This window comes from Salmo salar, chromosome 17 (genome assembly GCF_965601325.2).
Source record: "Salmo salar chromosome 17, fSalSal1, whole genome shotgun sequence".
Classification (NCBI taxonomy): domain Eukaryota; kingdom Metazoa; phylum Chordata; class Actinopteri; order Salmoniformes; family Salmonidae; genus Salmo; species Salmo salar.
In genome coordinates this window covers 74,285,258-74,301,133 of record NC_138307.1, presented here as the reverse complement: position 1 = coordinate 74,301,133, position 15,876 = coordinate 74,285,258, and the positions used below count along the sequence as shown (strand labels likewise).

At 38.4% G+C, this 15,876-nt stretch overlaps 1 protein-coding gene and 1 long non-coding RNA gene across 2 annotated transcripts; one reads left to right on the top strand and one right to left on the bottom strand.

Moving 5' to 3' along the window:
• Positions 1 to 12,720: 12,720 nt before the first annotated feature.
• Positions 12,721 to 13,802, bottom strand: LOC123728270 (GTPase IMAP family member 9). Its single transcript, XM_045700146.2, has 2 exons — positions 13,645 to 13,802; positions 12,721 to 13,546 (listed from the first exon to the last, which is right to left on the bottom strand). The coding sequence occupies exons 1-2, from the start codon at positions 13,700 to 13,702 to the stop codon at positions 12,960 to 12,962; spliced, it is 645 nt and encodes a 214-aa protein (XP_045556102.1). The 5' UTR covers positions 13,703 to 13,802; the 3' UTR covers positions 12,721 to 12,959.
• Positions 13,803 to 13,835: 33 nt separating this feature from the next.
• On the top strand, positions 13,836 to 15,029 carry LOC123728271 (uncharacterized). The gene is made up of 3 exons (XR_006760179.2): positions 13,836 to 13,929; positions 14,093 to 14,151; positions 14,341 to 15,029. It is a non-coding gene; the product is annotated as an uncharacterized LOC123728271 (long non-coding RNA).
• Positions 15,030 to 15,876: the final 847 nt, after the last annotated feature.

The window sequence follows — 15,876 nt, the reverse complement described above, 5'->3', positions numbered from 1 at the left end:
GAGGAAACCTAGCACCATCCCTACGGTGAAGCATGGTAGTGGCAGCATTATGCTGTGGGGAAGTTTTTCAGCGGCAGGGACTGGGAGACTAGTCAAGATCGAGGGAAAGATGAACGGAGCAAAGTACAGAGATCCTTGATGAAAACCTGCTCCAGAGTGCTCAGAACCTCAGACTGGGGTGAAGGTTCACCTTCAAACAGGACAACAATCCTAAGCACACAGCCAAGACAACGCAGGAGTGGCTTCGGGACAAGTCTCTGAATGTCCTTGAGTGGCCCAGCCAGAGCCCGGACTTGAACCCGGAGTGGCCCAGCCAGAGCCCGGACTCAAACATCTCTGGAGAGACCTGAAAATAGCTGTGCAATGAATGCAAATGAGTGTGAGTGTAAATGAGTGTGAGTGTAAATGAGTGTGTGTGTAAATGAGTGTGTCTGCAAGATTGATAAGGTCAGTAAATGCATGTCTTACTCTCATAAGTGTAGCCCAGACATTCATTATTTTTATCAATAAGATCTTTCATTGCTTTAAAGTATCTCATCTTCATCATTTGTTGTTACTTCTCTCTTTCTAGAAGCAATCAGTTAACAGGAAAAAAATACAGATCGAGGCTTTCAATCAAACTGAGGACTGAGAAATGTGTGCACTAGACAGGTTCTTGCATGCGTGACTTTGAGATGTAAGTTGTACATTCTAAAAAATGTTGGGTTGTTTGGATGACCCAATTGCTGGGATGCATGCATCGGGTCAATAGTTAGATTGTTTTCTGTAAATACAGTAAGGTTGGGTTGTTGGTGCTGAGTTATTAAGGTTGGGCTATGGATATTTGGCCCAGCCAGTTGGTTTATTTTCCCACCAGCAGCGTGTGAAGTCCACCAGAAAACTTGCAAGTATTCTAGTTATTCTAGAGTGTAAAACAGCGAATGTTATTTCTACAGACTAAGGGTGTTTTGGCTGACTGAAAACTGTGATAACAGTAAGTAACAAACATTATGAATGATGAATTTGATGGTCATTCAGGTTAAATAGGTAAAATAGGTTATTAGGTAGCTAGCTAACTGTTTGAGCGTTAGCTAGCTAGTTAGCTAACAACCATTAGCTAGCAAGCCATTTTCTGTGCTAATATCTCTGGCTGTGGTAACGTTAGCTAGCTAGCTAACGTTAGCTTTGCAACCATGCTCGCGACTCTGGCTTACTGATGCGGAATACAACTAAATACACGTTTTTTTGTAGACTGTTGGGATAGCTAGCTAACTAAGCCTGATACAGAGGCTATTTCTTTTGGGCTATTCCCCATGTATATTTGGTAAATATGCTTGTATATTTTGTATGATATAGCAGTTTCACCATTAGATCACCAAGACCTGTAAAGAAATCTACACTGAGCACATCAACCTGCCTTGCCTTCTGCTGATTTCATGCCCTTAGGACTGCTACAAGGTCCATATTTTACAATTGCATAGGCTAATAAAAATATGTTGTAGACAAAATAATGAAAAGGGCTGACTGGTAAATAGACAAAGATTTGTAGTTGAACAAGTCATTGCATGTATAGATTTTTTGTTTACTTGACTTGAGACTTGCTCTTAGAATGCACAACTTGGATTTGAGTCTTGACTCGACTTACATTTACATTTACATTTTAGTCATTTAGCAGACGCCCTTATCCAGAGCGACTTACAGTAGTGAATGCATACATTTTTTTTTTTTAATTCCGTACTGCTTGAGACTGTGACTTTGTAATTTGAGACTTGCTTGTGATTCAAATAATAGTGACTTGATCCCACCTCTGGTAATCATATCTATAAATTGACAGTTGATAGTCAGATCGGATGATACTTGTAATCAGAAAAAAGGAAGTGTTTTAATATGCCTAAATAGATGTTTGCAAAATTCCTCCCTGTATGTTCTCACTCCAAAAAATCTGCAGATTTCAGAGGAGTGTCTGTGCCTGTGCCATGTGCATCCTCATTTTGCACTATACAGCCAAGTTTGCGTCACTCAGTCAGAATGTCCATCAGCTTGGACTCATTTGTTAGATATTATGCACCTTGATAGGTTTATAGCAAACGTCCTCGCCATGGAATTTATCATAGTAGCAGGCAGCTGCAATCTAAATGATCAGACCAAAAACATACAAGTAAAAGTGATCGAGTGAAATTATGAAGTGTTACTGGAGAAATACTACTTCACTCTATCCAATCAGAGCTGCAAGATAGACAGGCAAATTTGCCAGTTGATTTATTAAGACCATGTAGAAACTTTCAAGACTGACTGACATGAGAAAGATGCCTGCTGGCACCTGAACCTTTTTTTTTTTCCGGTCTGGGATAATTACAAAAAATTATCATATCCAGAAAATTGGCCATATCCTTTACATCACTTGTTTTGTCCAACAACTTGGCACACCTCTACAAATTCACGAACGGCGCTCTGACTGATGTTGATGTGTAGCTAATTTTATGTAGCTGGCTACATTCTTTCAATGATAAAGAAATATGATGCATCTTTTTAGCAAAAAATACAGCTTTTTTTCATTGTAGGCTAAGCTCATTACATATGTGGCTGCTAGCCAAACAGTGTTGCACTTCTGTGAAACTATTTTCCACCAAATGTGTTGGACTAATGTGACGAAAAACGCCACTAATCACACTATAAAACTCTTGACTTTCAATATAAAACGGGAAATGGTTTAAACAAATAATTGTACATTGTCTTCCTTTTGAAAAAAACGCCTTACTGCACGGTGCCGTGTACCTCTCAAATATTTTAACAATGCTGAGGTCTCCTTATAGCTCTGCACTGATATGATTTGTTGACGGTAGGTGGGGGCGGGAGGTCCCGTATAAACACAAACTCACTTCCTTGACAACTTCTAACAGCTCTGTGCTGTTCGGTGAAGCGCAGGAAGTATGAATGCCCTGACTTCTGCAGAGCCCCTATCACCGTAAATGCTGCACGGCCAATGCAAACATCAGAATGACCATGCAGCGACCCCTGGGAGAATACATTGGTTCATCGTTGCAGCTTTAATTATCATTTGATGATGTTGTGCATTTAAGGCATATTGATTGAGATAATGTCAAGTGTTTTATGAACACTAATAAATATACCATCCCAACTCAGTGGCCTTGTGGTTAGTCTCCCTGCAGAGATTGGCATTACTTACACCATAGGTCATGTTAGAGATGCTCCTCTGTTACCTCTGGAACACGATCAGTTATTCTGTCATGGATGCAACGTTATGATAATTGGGAATAATAAGGCGTTTTCATGGTAATAACTATATTAAAAACAAAAACTGTTTTAAGTGAGAATAGCCATTGGTCTGAAGCCGAAACAGAAAGGAAATTCATGAGCACCACAATGCCTACTCCACCCATGCTCTATCAAAGTTTTCCAGCACACAGCTTTGACCTACTACAGTAGCTATGTTGGTCTATTGTACTTCTCAAACAGCCTAATTTATACTCTTAGAGGTAATGTAATTTCTACCAAATACAAGTTAAAATGTTGGATTCTTCACACACAACACTAATTTCATTCCACTACCTTTTCAAGCTATGCTCAATTATATAAAAGCAAGCTTTGCTTTTATACTTACAAGACCATCATGCATGATTGAGCGAGATGTTTTGTCTTGTAGTAATGTGGTGCCTGCCTGTATTTCCTTAAACCTGTTTTTTAGCAATACATGTCATTAAGAAATAAAATATACACTGAGTGTACAAAACATTAGCAACACCTTCCTAATATTGAGTTGCACCCACTTTTGTCCTCAGAACAGCCTCAATTAATCAGGGAATGGACTCTACAAGGTGTCAAAACTGTTTCACAAGAATGCAGGCCCAATGCTTCCCACAACTGTGTCAAGTTTGCGGGACGTCCTTTGGATGGTGGACCATTCTTGATACCCCGTTCAAAAGCACTTAAATATTTTGTCTTGCCCATTCACCCTCTGAATGGTACACATTCCAGGTCTCAATTGTCTCAAGGCTTAAAAATCCTTCTTTAACCTGTCTCCTCCCCTTCATCTACACTGTTTTGAAGTGGATTTAACCTCTATGGGACCCCTTCCCGTTCTCAATCCCGGTAACGGGATTGCTTGACAAGATAGAAAAAAATCGAATAATTTCAATTTCTCAAACAATCAACTATTTTACACCATTTGAAAGATAAACATCTCCTTAATCCAACCACATTGTCCGATTTCAAAGAGGCTTTACGGCGAAAGCATAAAGTTAGATTATGTTAGGACAGTACATAGACAAAAAATTACACACAGCCATTTTCAATGCAAGGACAGGCGTCACCAAAAGCAGAAAACCAGCTAAAATGATCCACTAACCTTTGACAATCTTCATCATATGACACTCCTAGGACATTATGTTAGACAATACATGCATTTTTTGTTCTGTCAAGTTCATATTTATATCCAAAAACAGCATTTTACATTGGCATGTGACGTTCTGAAAATGTATTTCCTCCAAAACTGCCGGTGAATCAGCACAACAATCTACAAAAATACTCGTCATAAACGTTGATAAAATATTAAACTGTTATTCAAAGAATTATAGATTAACATCTCCTGAATGCAACCGCATTGACAGATTTCAAAATAACTTTACTGGGAAAGCACACTTTGCAATAATCTGAGTACTGTGCTCAGAAAAATACACTACGCAATACAGATAGCCGCCATTTTGGAGTCATCTAAATGCATAAATAGCATTATAAATATTCACTTATCTTTAATAATCTTCATCAGAAGGCACTTCCAGGAATCCCAGGTCCACAATAAATGATGTTTTGTTCGATAAAATCCATAATTTATGTCCAAATACCTCCTTGTTGTTCACGCGTTCAGTTCAGCTACTCCAAATGTAGGTGCGCGTAAAATTTCACAACAAAAAGTTTAAAAAAAATCTATTTACGTTCGTTCAAACATGTCAAACGTTGTAAAGCATCAATCTTTAGGGCCTTTAGAATGTGAAAATGCAGTAATATTCCAACCGGACGAAACCAATGTCTTGAAAAACATTTTGGAACAGAGCTACCTCTCGCGTGAATGCGCGCCAATGAACAGATGTCCTTCCCTGGGTGACCAACTTCCCAGCCTTCTTGTTCGGTCTCTGTTCATCGTAGACGCCTCAAACAACTTTCTAAAGACTGTTGACATCTAGTGGAAGCCGTAGGAAGTGCAAAATGAACCCTAACTCACTGTGTGTTCGATTGGCAATGACTGAAAAAACTACAGGCACCAGATTTTTCATTTCCTGGTTGTATTCTTCTCAGGTTTTTGCCTGCCATATGAGGTCTGTTATACTCAGACACCATTCAAACAGTTTTAGAAACTTCAGAGTGTTTTCTATCCAAATCTACTAATAATATGCATATTCCAGTTTCTGGGCCAGAGTAGTAACCTGTTGAAATTGGGTACGTTTTTCATCCGGCCGTGAAAATACTGCCCCCTATCCCAAACAGGTGTTAACAGGTGACACCAATACGGGATCATAGCTTTCACCTGGATTCACCTGGTCAGTCTGTCATGGAAATGTTTTGTACACTGCATTTCAGAACATATTTTATTTGGTCAGTAGGTGCCCAATATAACAACAGGTAGTGAGTGGTGTGTTGGACACAGCCACTCATACTGTATATAAAGATATATAGAGCCTGTCTGCATTCCTGATTTATGTAACCGTTAGATTACCTGTGTAATATTAACATAAGCTCAGAAACACTTGTTTTGCAAACATGGTCCTGTTTTATTAATTGCTGTACTGATTAATGGGCAGTTCATTATCTCTGTTAAAAGAATATGTAGATTAAAGTTGTATTTGTATTTATTTTTGCAATAAAGATGGTGAAGCTACAATAATACACATTTACAATAGGTTTATATCTAAAAATACTTACAGCCTAATAATGTACAGTATATACAAATGATTTAATAGCAGGACACTGAAGTCCATTATTCCTCTGAAGAGTATGAATTAGGCTGTTTGAGAAGATTTGAATCCTAAGCAACCTGCACACACAGCTTGAAGTACAATAGACCGACATAGCTACTGTAGTAGGTCAAAGCTGTGTGCTGGAAAACCTAGGTAGAGCGTGAGTGGAGTAGGCATTTAGGTGCTCATGTGAATTAATTTTCTTTTTCGACTTCAGACCAATCCCTACTTCTCCCTTAATTTTAAAACATTGTTTTAAAAAAAAAATGTACATGTTTTTTTCACCGGAAGGTGATTATACAAAAATATAAGCCGTATCGTTTGAGCCCTTGATTCTGATTGTCTGAAAGTCGTAGTACATGAGTGTCACGCTTGTCGTTGGAAATTGAGGACCAAAACGCAGCAGGTATGTGTATGCTCATCTTGTTTATTAAATTCCTAAAAACGAACGTACAAAAATAACAAAAAAACCACGAACGATTGACAAACTGACAGTCTGGTAAGGCACTAGGCTAAACACAGAACAATCACCCACAAAATACAAGACAAACACACCCAACTAATATAGGACTTCCAATCAAAGGCAACACCAAACAGCTGCCTTCAATTGGAAGTCCAACCCCAATTAACTCAACATAGAACCAGACACACTAGACTAAACATAGAAATACCTAAACATAAACCAAAACCCGGAAATACTAAATCAAACACCCTTTTAACAAACACACCACCCCGAACCACATAAAACGAATACCCTCTGCCACGTCCTGACCAAACTACAATACTAATTAACCCTTATACTGGCCAGGACGTGACAATGAGACAATATACCACTGGTATGACGCAAAACTACTTGTTTACTGTTCTAGTTATGTTGGTAACCTATTTATAATAGCAGTAAGGCATCTCTGGGGATTGTGGTAAATGGCCAATATACCACAGCAAAGGGTCACATCCAGACACTCCGCGTTCTGTTGTGCCTAAGAGCAGCCCTTAGCCCCCTCTGGCCTTATTGCTTAATTATACAACATTTCCACCTGCAAAAGTGTCTTTCAACAATTTAATTTGACCTTCAAATCATGTTAAAAAATGTATTGTCTCACATGATTTAGTGTCTAGGGGCCAGTTTCCCCAAATAATCTTAAAGGGATAATCCACCCCCAGAAATACAAATCATGAAACTCCTGTCAATTTGGTGAAAGCCTATGTTCTATCAGTGGGTAAAACAAAACATGTGGCCCGTCTGTGAAAATCAGTAAATCGTGTAGGATCATGTCATAGCTACACGATTCTCATCACTGGAGATAGGGGATAACACACTATCACATGTCATAATGCTTTTAAAACAATTACCTGAACTCTAGATCACCAAATCAGCCAATATATGGTATGGGCATACTTTTTTGTAGTCAACTTGAGCTGCAACAGATTTCCAAAACGATTTTCACACGTTTCTACCAACATTGTTATACCAACTAAATTAAAGATTTGTTCACCAAAAATATTATTTTTATGTTTTAGTGTTATTTAACACTGCTTAACAATGTTAATCATAGGAATTCATGGTCTGGGGTGGATTAGCCCTTTAAGGCTAGGTTCAACATTAGAACCTTCATAGGTGCACTATTTTCCATAGAACGCATAGACCCTCATTGATTATCACCAGAGAGTGAGAGGCCCAACAACATGTTTTGCCCACCAAGCAAGGAGTTTTTGTATGGAGGTTAATGACTGTCGACTTTGGTCAACAACAAAAATGTATGGCTTATTTGCTACGTGAGGTTTATTTGATTGAATAGAAGTTTCGTAATGCTTAAGTTGTTAGGAGTGTACTGATATAAGTAGGACACGTGACATCCCGGCAACTTTGAGAAAAAAACACTTTTTATCGTAGTTGTCTTGAGATGGCTATGCATATTCATGGCATGAGGATAGTAGCGTAGCATCTCTCTCCATTGAATACAGGTGGTTGACGTCAACAACCCTCATTTGAATATTCAAAAAAGGATTACAATAATGAGATTTATCCACCCATCCAAAGAAAGGATAGGCAGGAGCTAGACAGCCCGCTGTGCCGCTTTGTTGACAACGACTCCCAATATTAGGGCAGAGAGACATGTATCTTGTCAGTATATCCATAGTCTTTGTTATTCCTTACATATACAGATTGAGAGGAAATTTGTCTAGTAGTTTATCTGAATCTTCTCAAGGGGCAGTAGCTAGCAAGGCTGCGCTTGCACATGCAGCTGACACAGCGCCAGCCACTATTGAAAGGCAAGGAAGAGAGAGAAAATGATAACAGCGTGGCTTCTTCAAACGAAGACATCCACGCCCGCAGCTTGTTGACAAAACTGGCTGCAGAAGCAAACTACGGGGATACTTTGATTACAGAGCAGATGATGAGGGCCAGCCAACCAAAAAGGTGTTACAAAGCAGTGCAGTGCCAAGGAGGTTGTGGAGACATTGTGGAGACAATTGATTGGTTTCCCTTTACTCACACCATCCCTTCACATGTTTTGCATTAGACACATATTCACATATGGAAACAATGTTCCCTTCTGACCTCCTTTACCCTAATCTCTTTCTGATATTCTGCACAGCAACATGGACATGTGATAGACAAGCCTGACTTCTCCCCTCTCTGTGCACCAGGTGACTGAGGTCAAATAGACTATGAGTGGCGTCTGAGGAGGATGTGAAAGCAGACGCTTTCACCCCCACCTAACCACGGGCCCAAATGAGAGAGGAAGTGCAGCCGCCAACACCAGAGTCTGAAGGGAGACATATCAACAGTAATTAAAACGTATAAGCATATTCTGCAAATGAGAAACCTTAGTTATGTCAATGTTACTTAGCTAATTCAGATTTCCCCCCCACAAGTGATACTAGCAAGAGCAGTGATACTAGCCAGAGCAGTGATACTATCAAGAGCAGTGATACTATCAAGAGCAGTTATACTAGCCAGAGCAGTGATACTATCAAGAGCACTTATACTAGCCAGAGCAGTGATACTATCAAGAGCAGTGATACTATCAAGAGCAGTGATACTAGCAAGAGCAGTTATACTAGCCAGAGCAGTGATACTATCAAGAGCAGTTATACTAGCCAGAGCAGTGATACTATCAAGAGCAGTTATACTAGCCAGAGCAGTGATACTATCAAGAGCAGTTATACTAGCAAGAGCAGTGATACTATCAAGAGCAGTGATACTATCAAGAGCAGTTATACTAGCCAGAGCAGTGATATTATCAAGAGCAGTTATACTAGCCAGAGCAGTGATACTAGCCAGAGCAGTGATACTATCAAGAGCAGTTATACTATCAAGAGCAGTTATACTATCAAGAGCAGTTATACTAGCCAGAGCAGTGATACTATCAAGAGCAGTTATACTATCAAGAGCAGTTATACTAGCCAGAGCAGTGATACTAGCCAGAGCAGTGATACTATCAAGAGTGTAGTATAAAATATAATTGTAATTTTCTTTAGCATACCATATACTGTAGCTCAGTATTTGTATTTTTTTACACGTCTTTTTTGCTCATCTTTATCAGGGTTTTTTGCTAATCTTTTTGCTCATCACTTTGGATGTGACGATCTCCTCTGGTACTTTCAGTTACTCCCGTCCCTGTTACTGCACTGTTGGAGCTAGAAACACAAGCATTACGCTACACCCGCAATAACAATAACATTGTTCGCTACACCCGCAATAACATCTGCTAAACATGTGACAAATAACATTTGATTTGATTTGATTGGTTGACAATGGGTCAGACTTTCTCTATACTGTCTGACCTGTGTTGAGTGTTCATGTAGAGAAACACATGGCAGGCAATGAGCGACATGATAGTTTTGATATAGTGCATAGCTCAAACTCTCAGACGACTTTATAAGGTAAAGATTAACTCTCTAGTGTTGGTTTTGTAGAGTGGTTGATGGGGCAGCTCAATAACAGGGCTATAGATAGCAGTACTGCTCAATGTTTGGAATCTGAGTCTTCCACTGAGTCCTGAACAAGGGGTCAGTACCTTCAAGACAACCTCTTTCCATCTGTGTCAGACTGAAGCATTGAAGAGTAGATTGTGATCAGGTTGCACATTTTTCCAACGTCTGTGCCAAGTCCAGACATGTTCTCAACCGTCAGCGAAACATAAAGATTTCCCCTGAAATAAAAGGATCTGTGACTTTGTGACCAAACCTTGTGTACTTATCTTTTTGGTGACAGGGGGCAGTATTCGGAAATTCAGATGAATAACGTGCCCAAATTAAACTGCCTGCTACTCGGGCTCAGAAGGTAGGATATGCATATTATTAGTAGATTTGGATAGAAAACACTCTGAAGTTTCTAAAACTGTTTGAATGATGTCTGTGAGTATAACAGAACTCATATGGCAGGCAAAAACCTGAGAAAAAATCCAACCAGGAAGTGGTTTGTAGTTTTTCAAGTGATTGCCTATCCAAACTACAGTGTCTGTGGGGTCATTTTGCACTTCCTAAGGCTTCCACTAGATGTCAACAGTCTTTAGAACGTTGTTTCATGCTTCTAATGTGAGTAGGGACAGAAGAAGAGGGCCTGAAGTCAGATGACTGAGAGAATGACATGGCCTCAGTGGCGCGTGTTCCCGTGGGAGTTAGCTCTGTTCCTTTTCTTCTTTGAAGACAAAGGACTCGTCCGGTTGGAATATTATGGAAGATTTATGATAAAAACATCCTAAAGATTGATTCTATACATCGTTTGACATGTTTCTACGAACTGTAATATAACTTTTTGGACGTTTCGTCTGAACTACCTGTGTGAGGACAGCGCATTTGGAGTACTCGACCGAACGCGTGAACAAAAAGGAGGTATTTGGACATATATATGGAATTTATCGAAACAAATGAACATTTATTGGGGAACTGGGATTCCTGGGAGTGCATTCTGATGAAGATCATCAAAGGTAAGTGAATATTTATAATATTATTTCAGAGTTTTGTTGACACCACAAAATGGCGGGTTTGGTTTCGTGTAATCAGATTATTGCAGTGTGCTTTCACTGTAAAGTTTTTTGGAAATCTGACACAGCGGTTGCATTAAGGAGAAGTGTATCTATAATTCTTTGAATAACAGTTTAATATTTTATCAACGTTTATGATGAGTATTTCTGTAAATTGATGTGCTCATTCACCGGAGGTTTTGGGAGGCAAAACATTTCTGAACATTACACGCCAATGTAAAATTGTGTTTTTTGATATAAATATGAACTTTATCGAGCAAAATATACATGTATTGTGTAACATGAAATCCTATGAGTGCCATCTGATGAAGATCATCAAAGGTTAGTGATTCATTTTAGCTGTATTTCTGAATTTTGTGACGCCTCTCCTTGCTTGGAAAATGGCTGTGTGGTTTTTCTTGTATAGGTGCTGTCCTAACATAATCTAATGCTATGCTTTCGCCGTAAAGTATTTTTGAAATCGGACAATGTGGTTGGATTAACGAGAAGTTTATCTTTAAAATGGTGTATAATACTTCTATGTTTGAGAAATTTGAATTATGAGATTTTTGTTGTTTTGAATTTGGCGCCCTGCTATTTCAATGGCTGTTGGCAGTGTGTCCCGCAGGTGGGACGGTAGCGTCCCTCCGTTCCCAGAGAGGTTATCTGGGACATCAACCAGCAAAAATACAGGTGAACTTTCGGCATAGGGACCTCACCTATTCAATAAACAGCAATTACTTTTGTATTTTCTATTAATTGTTATTAATTGTATTTAAAAAAATACTTCCTTAACTTCAATTACTTTCCAACCCATATCAATTGTATAAAAACAACCAACTGATATTGGTTCAGGGACCTCACCTATTCAATCCACAGCAATGACTTTTGTATTTTTTTACTTGGTCTATTTTCCATTCATTTTAATTGACTTGACATTACCAATACTTCAATAGCTTCCACCCCATATGACTTGCATGAATACAACCAACTGTTTTTGTTTCAGGGACCTCACTTCTACAATCCACAACAATTACCTTTGTATTTTTGGACTTTGTCTATTTTCTATTAATTTTAATTGACTTTATGTGAAAAAAATACTTCAGGTACATCTATGTCAACAGACACAGCAGACTAATACAAGACATTCAAAAGGCCTTGTGAACTTCCATTAATACTAAATGGCAACAGATTTGAAAATATAAAAAAATACTTCCTAAAATTTGTTTTATTGGGGGTCCAAAATAGACGTCTAAAGGTTTTTCCAGGACACCAACGATATGGCATACCACGAGCGCTAAATATGGAAAATCATCACAATGCTGTGATCATTCACTTTGATTACATCAACTTTGAGTTGAAGTTTGATAGCGAACTGCTCAAAAACAAGTCTCCGTTGTGCACTATGGCCGTCTATATTGAATATGATTTACCATATATAGAAAGGCCAGATGATTTATTTATTTGACAGGGACAATGCACATCAATGAACATTTCTGTCAATGTGCCAGACTTTGCTTGCTGGCTAGTTTTCATCTGTTGTCCCTGGGTAGATTGAGAGAGACATTTAGCATCACAAACAATTTACATTTAAAAATGTCGCTAAACGGAATTGTAAATAATAGAAGTAAAAAATAATAGTTATGAAAAAGAAAATACACTAAATATAAACAACCAAATTGTAGAAAATACAAAAAATCGAATAGTACAAACAGCAACGAATGTGTCCACATTATATTCACAATGTTCAACAATTAAGTGTATATAGCATGCCTTATGATGCTCAAAGAACAATAGTTGTTGGACATTCATTATTTTATTGTTGTAAATAATTTGCTGGTAAAATATGCTGCTCCCATTTATTGTTACATTCAATAGACATTTGGGATTAACCTATCGACAACATATAGTATAACTGAAAATAAATACAACATGCATATTGTCATATTAGCATAGCTCATTATATATTCAATATACAATGTGTTTATTAATTGGAAAAAAACATGTACATTTCATATTGGTGTAAATGTTTTCCTTAATCTACATGGTGATGGTCATAGATCCCTTCCACTGCCACCAATTGATCAATCTTCCTGACCAGCTCAACAACTTGATCTCTCCTTTGGCTTTTATTGTTGAAAACATGGTATCTGTCAGAACAGCGACATATAATGTCTTTAAGACTTGGATGACAATCACTTACAAACTCATGTATTGTTTTATCCCCAAGTCCATCACCATGAGTAAAGAGCACAATCATGTGCTTGTAGACCTGTGGAAAGAGTTCCTCCAAGACCCCCACAGATCTCTGATCAACATCTTTCCATGTCCTCAACTTCATCACAAACAGGAAGACATGAGGACCAGGGGATGCGACTTCAAGACACTTCAATATTTCTCTTTGGATATACTGTGGTTTCCTATTACCATCTGTGTCCAACACACCTGGTGTGTCCACCACATTTAACCATCTATTTTCTTGAACCTTTTGTTCAGTACATTTATCAGTCACTGAGGTAGACAGGGGTGCTGTTGTAAATACTTCTTTGCCCAGAATGGTGTTTCCACTTGAACTTTTACCAGATCCAGTTTTTCCAATCAACACAATTCTCAGGTCATGACCTGCAAACATAATACATTGTTAATTATCAATTCACTCAAAACCAGTAAAGAAAATGTACAGAATCTGAACTGCAAAGTTACAATCAATCAATTCTCACCTGCAGGCACTTTAGGCTCAGGTTTTTCAGGCTCTCGCATAGAGAAGAAGGAACCCATTGTATTGATAAAGTTGAAAATGAAGAGAAACTGCTTTTTCCAGTGTTATATCCCCCAAGCTCTCTTAGAACCGCCCACCCTACCTGCCTCTCTCTACAATACAGTATATATAAAGAAAGATGCAAAACTCTTTCTGATATTTACAGACCATGTGTTGAAAACCTCCCTATGGACTTTTTTTCAGCCTCGTCTATGATTGATCGTAAAGCGGAAGTCTTTTGAAAAAAGTACTGAAACTTTCCTCACGTTCAACTTGTCAGTGAACAGATAACTAATGAATCGCCCAACGGGAAAAGTCAGAGTACCTGTAGTTAGATATTATTCAGCGTGAGATGTATAACTGTAATGAATACCCAGTGTGAATAAGGTTCCTTCCTTTTCTCTTTTCAGGCGCTTTGTGTCTGTGACAAGCAGTTTCTGGCGAAACAAGAAGAGGAACATGTCACGCAGTAAGTGTAACTTTTTAAATGATTAAACCTACCATTATAATGTCAATTTATTTACACATTCATGTAGTTTCATTTAACACTTACAGGGTTAATGCCTTAATTAGCTGTTTGTAGAATATTTCCTCAACATTAGACATTTCTCCCTACGAGTTCTCACATAGTTGTTTGCTACTCTAATTGTTTAATCAGGTGCAAATCATCCCGGTCAAGAGAACAATGAAAGCAACATGTTGAACATCATGTTACTGGGACAGGCAGGCACTGGAAAGAGTGCGAGTGGAAACACAATCCTTGGAACAAACTGTTTTAAGTCTTATGCAAGCTCTGTACCTGTTACTAGAGAGTGTCAGGTAGAACAGAGGCAGTTATTTGGGACAGAGGTTAAGGTCATTGATACCCCTGACTTCTTCCATGAATATGTAAAAAATTCTGACAAAGATTGTAAAAAGCTCTGTGGGGTTGAGTCTAGTGTGTACTTATTGGTCCTTCAGATTGACCGATTCACAGAGGGTGAGAGAGGGATATTAGAACAATTGGAAGAAGCCTTGGGTGAAATCAGAGAGAAAACGATTGTTCTCTTCACTTTTGGAGAGCAACTGACAAATATCACCTTGGATGACTATATCAGAAAAGCAGAACCTCATCTGAAGGAAATACTAAGTCACTGCGGGAACAGGTATCATCTGTTCAAAAACACAAAACCAGACCGTCAGCAGGTAGAGGGTCTGATGGAGAAGATACGCAAACTCCTGGGCCAGGATAACATGTTCCCAGATTTGAGAATGTCCTCTCTACGCGTTCTGTTAGGGATAGGGTTAGCGATTGTGGGAGTAATTGTGGGAGTAATCATTTATGAATTATTTGACATGACATGAAAGCTTTCAGCTAAATGAGTAAGTGCACTCATTCTAGAGTCCCGTTTCACTGTTTATAGCTGCTGACAGCAGTGGCAGTTAGCCTAGAGGTTAAGAGCGTTGGGCCAGTAGCTCAAAGGTTGCTGGTTCGATTCCCTGAGACGACTAGGTGAAACATCTGTCAATGTACCCTTGAGCAAGGCACTTAACCGTAGTTGCTCTCGATAAGAGTGTCTGTTTAAACGTGGCAGGTATTGAGAATGATGTATGCTTGGTGTATTTTCTTTAACCCATGTTGTTTACGTTTTGTGACTTGTTTTACTGTTGTTTAAAAAAATATCAATTATTTTTGGTGTAAGACAACACCATTATTCTGTTATGAGAATTAATGTTTAATTACTGTCATCAATTAACCAATGTTTATGCTGGAAACAACAAGACTCACTAATTACTTACATTTATCCCCTGCTGTTTAATCACACAATACCAAGCTCAATTTGTTTCAGAAGGAAATGAAATGTTAATAATATAAATGTAAAATGTGATGTATTAAAGTAAACCTGAGGAAGCAGTGACACTGTCCACAAATCTCTTCTATGTGTATCAAGCATGCACATTAGGAGAATAAAATATTTTATAACAATATTTAGCATTTGAGTCTTCTTTTGAGTCTTATTTACTGTTATTCAAGTTGTTTTTAAATAGGCTTTTTAAAACGATGCTCTGCAAATGTATGACATAGCAATGAGAATGTATTACAACAGCATATGAAGCGAATAAGCAATATTTTCACCACAGAGAATTACAGCATTCAATATAGCAATTGGCTCAAACTCTATACTACTGCTCAGTTTGGGATCTGATTAGCTCT

What these genes read in the sequence shown, in the direction of transcription:
- LOC123728270 (XM_045700146.2), bottom strand. Translation starts at nt 13,702, where the DNA reads ATGGGTTCCTTCTTCTCTATGCGAGAGCCTGAAAAACCTGAGCCTAAA. An exon ending in TGAGCCTAAAGTGCCTGCAG is followed by an intron (nt 13,547 to 13,644) that starts GTGAGAATTGAT and finishes TTATGTTTGCAG; the next exon opens with GTCATGACCTGAGAATTGTG.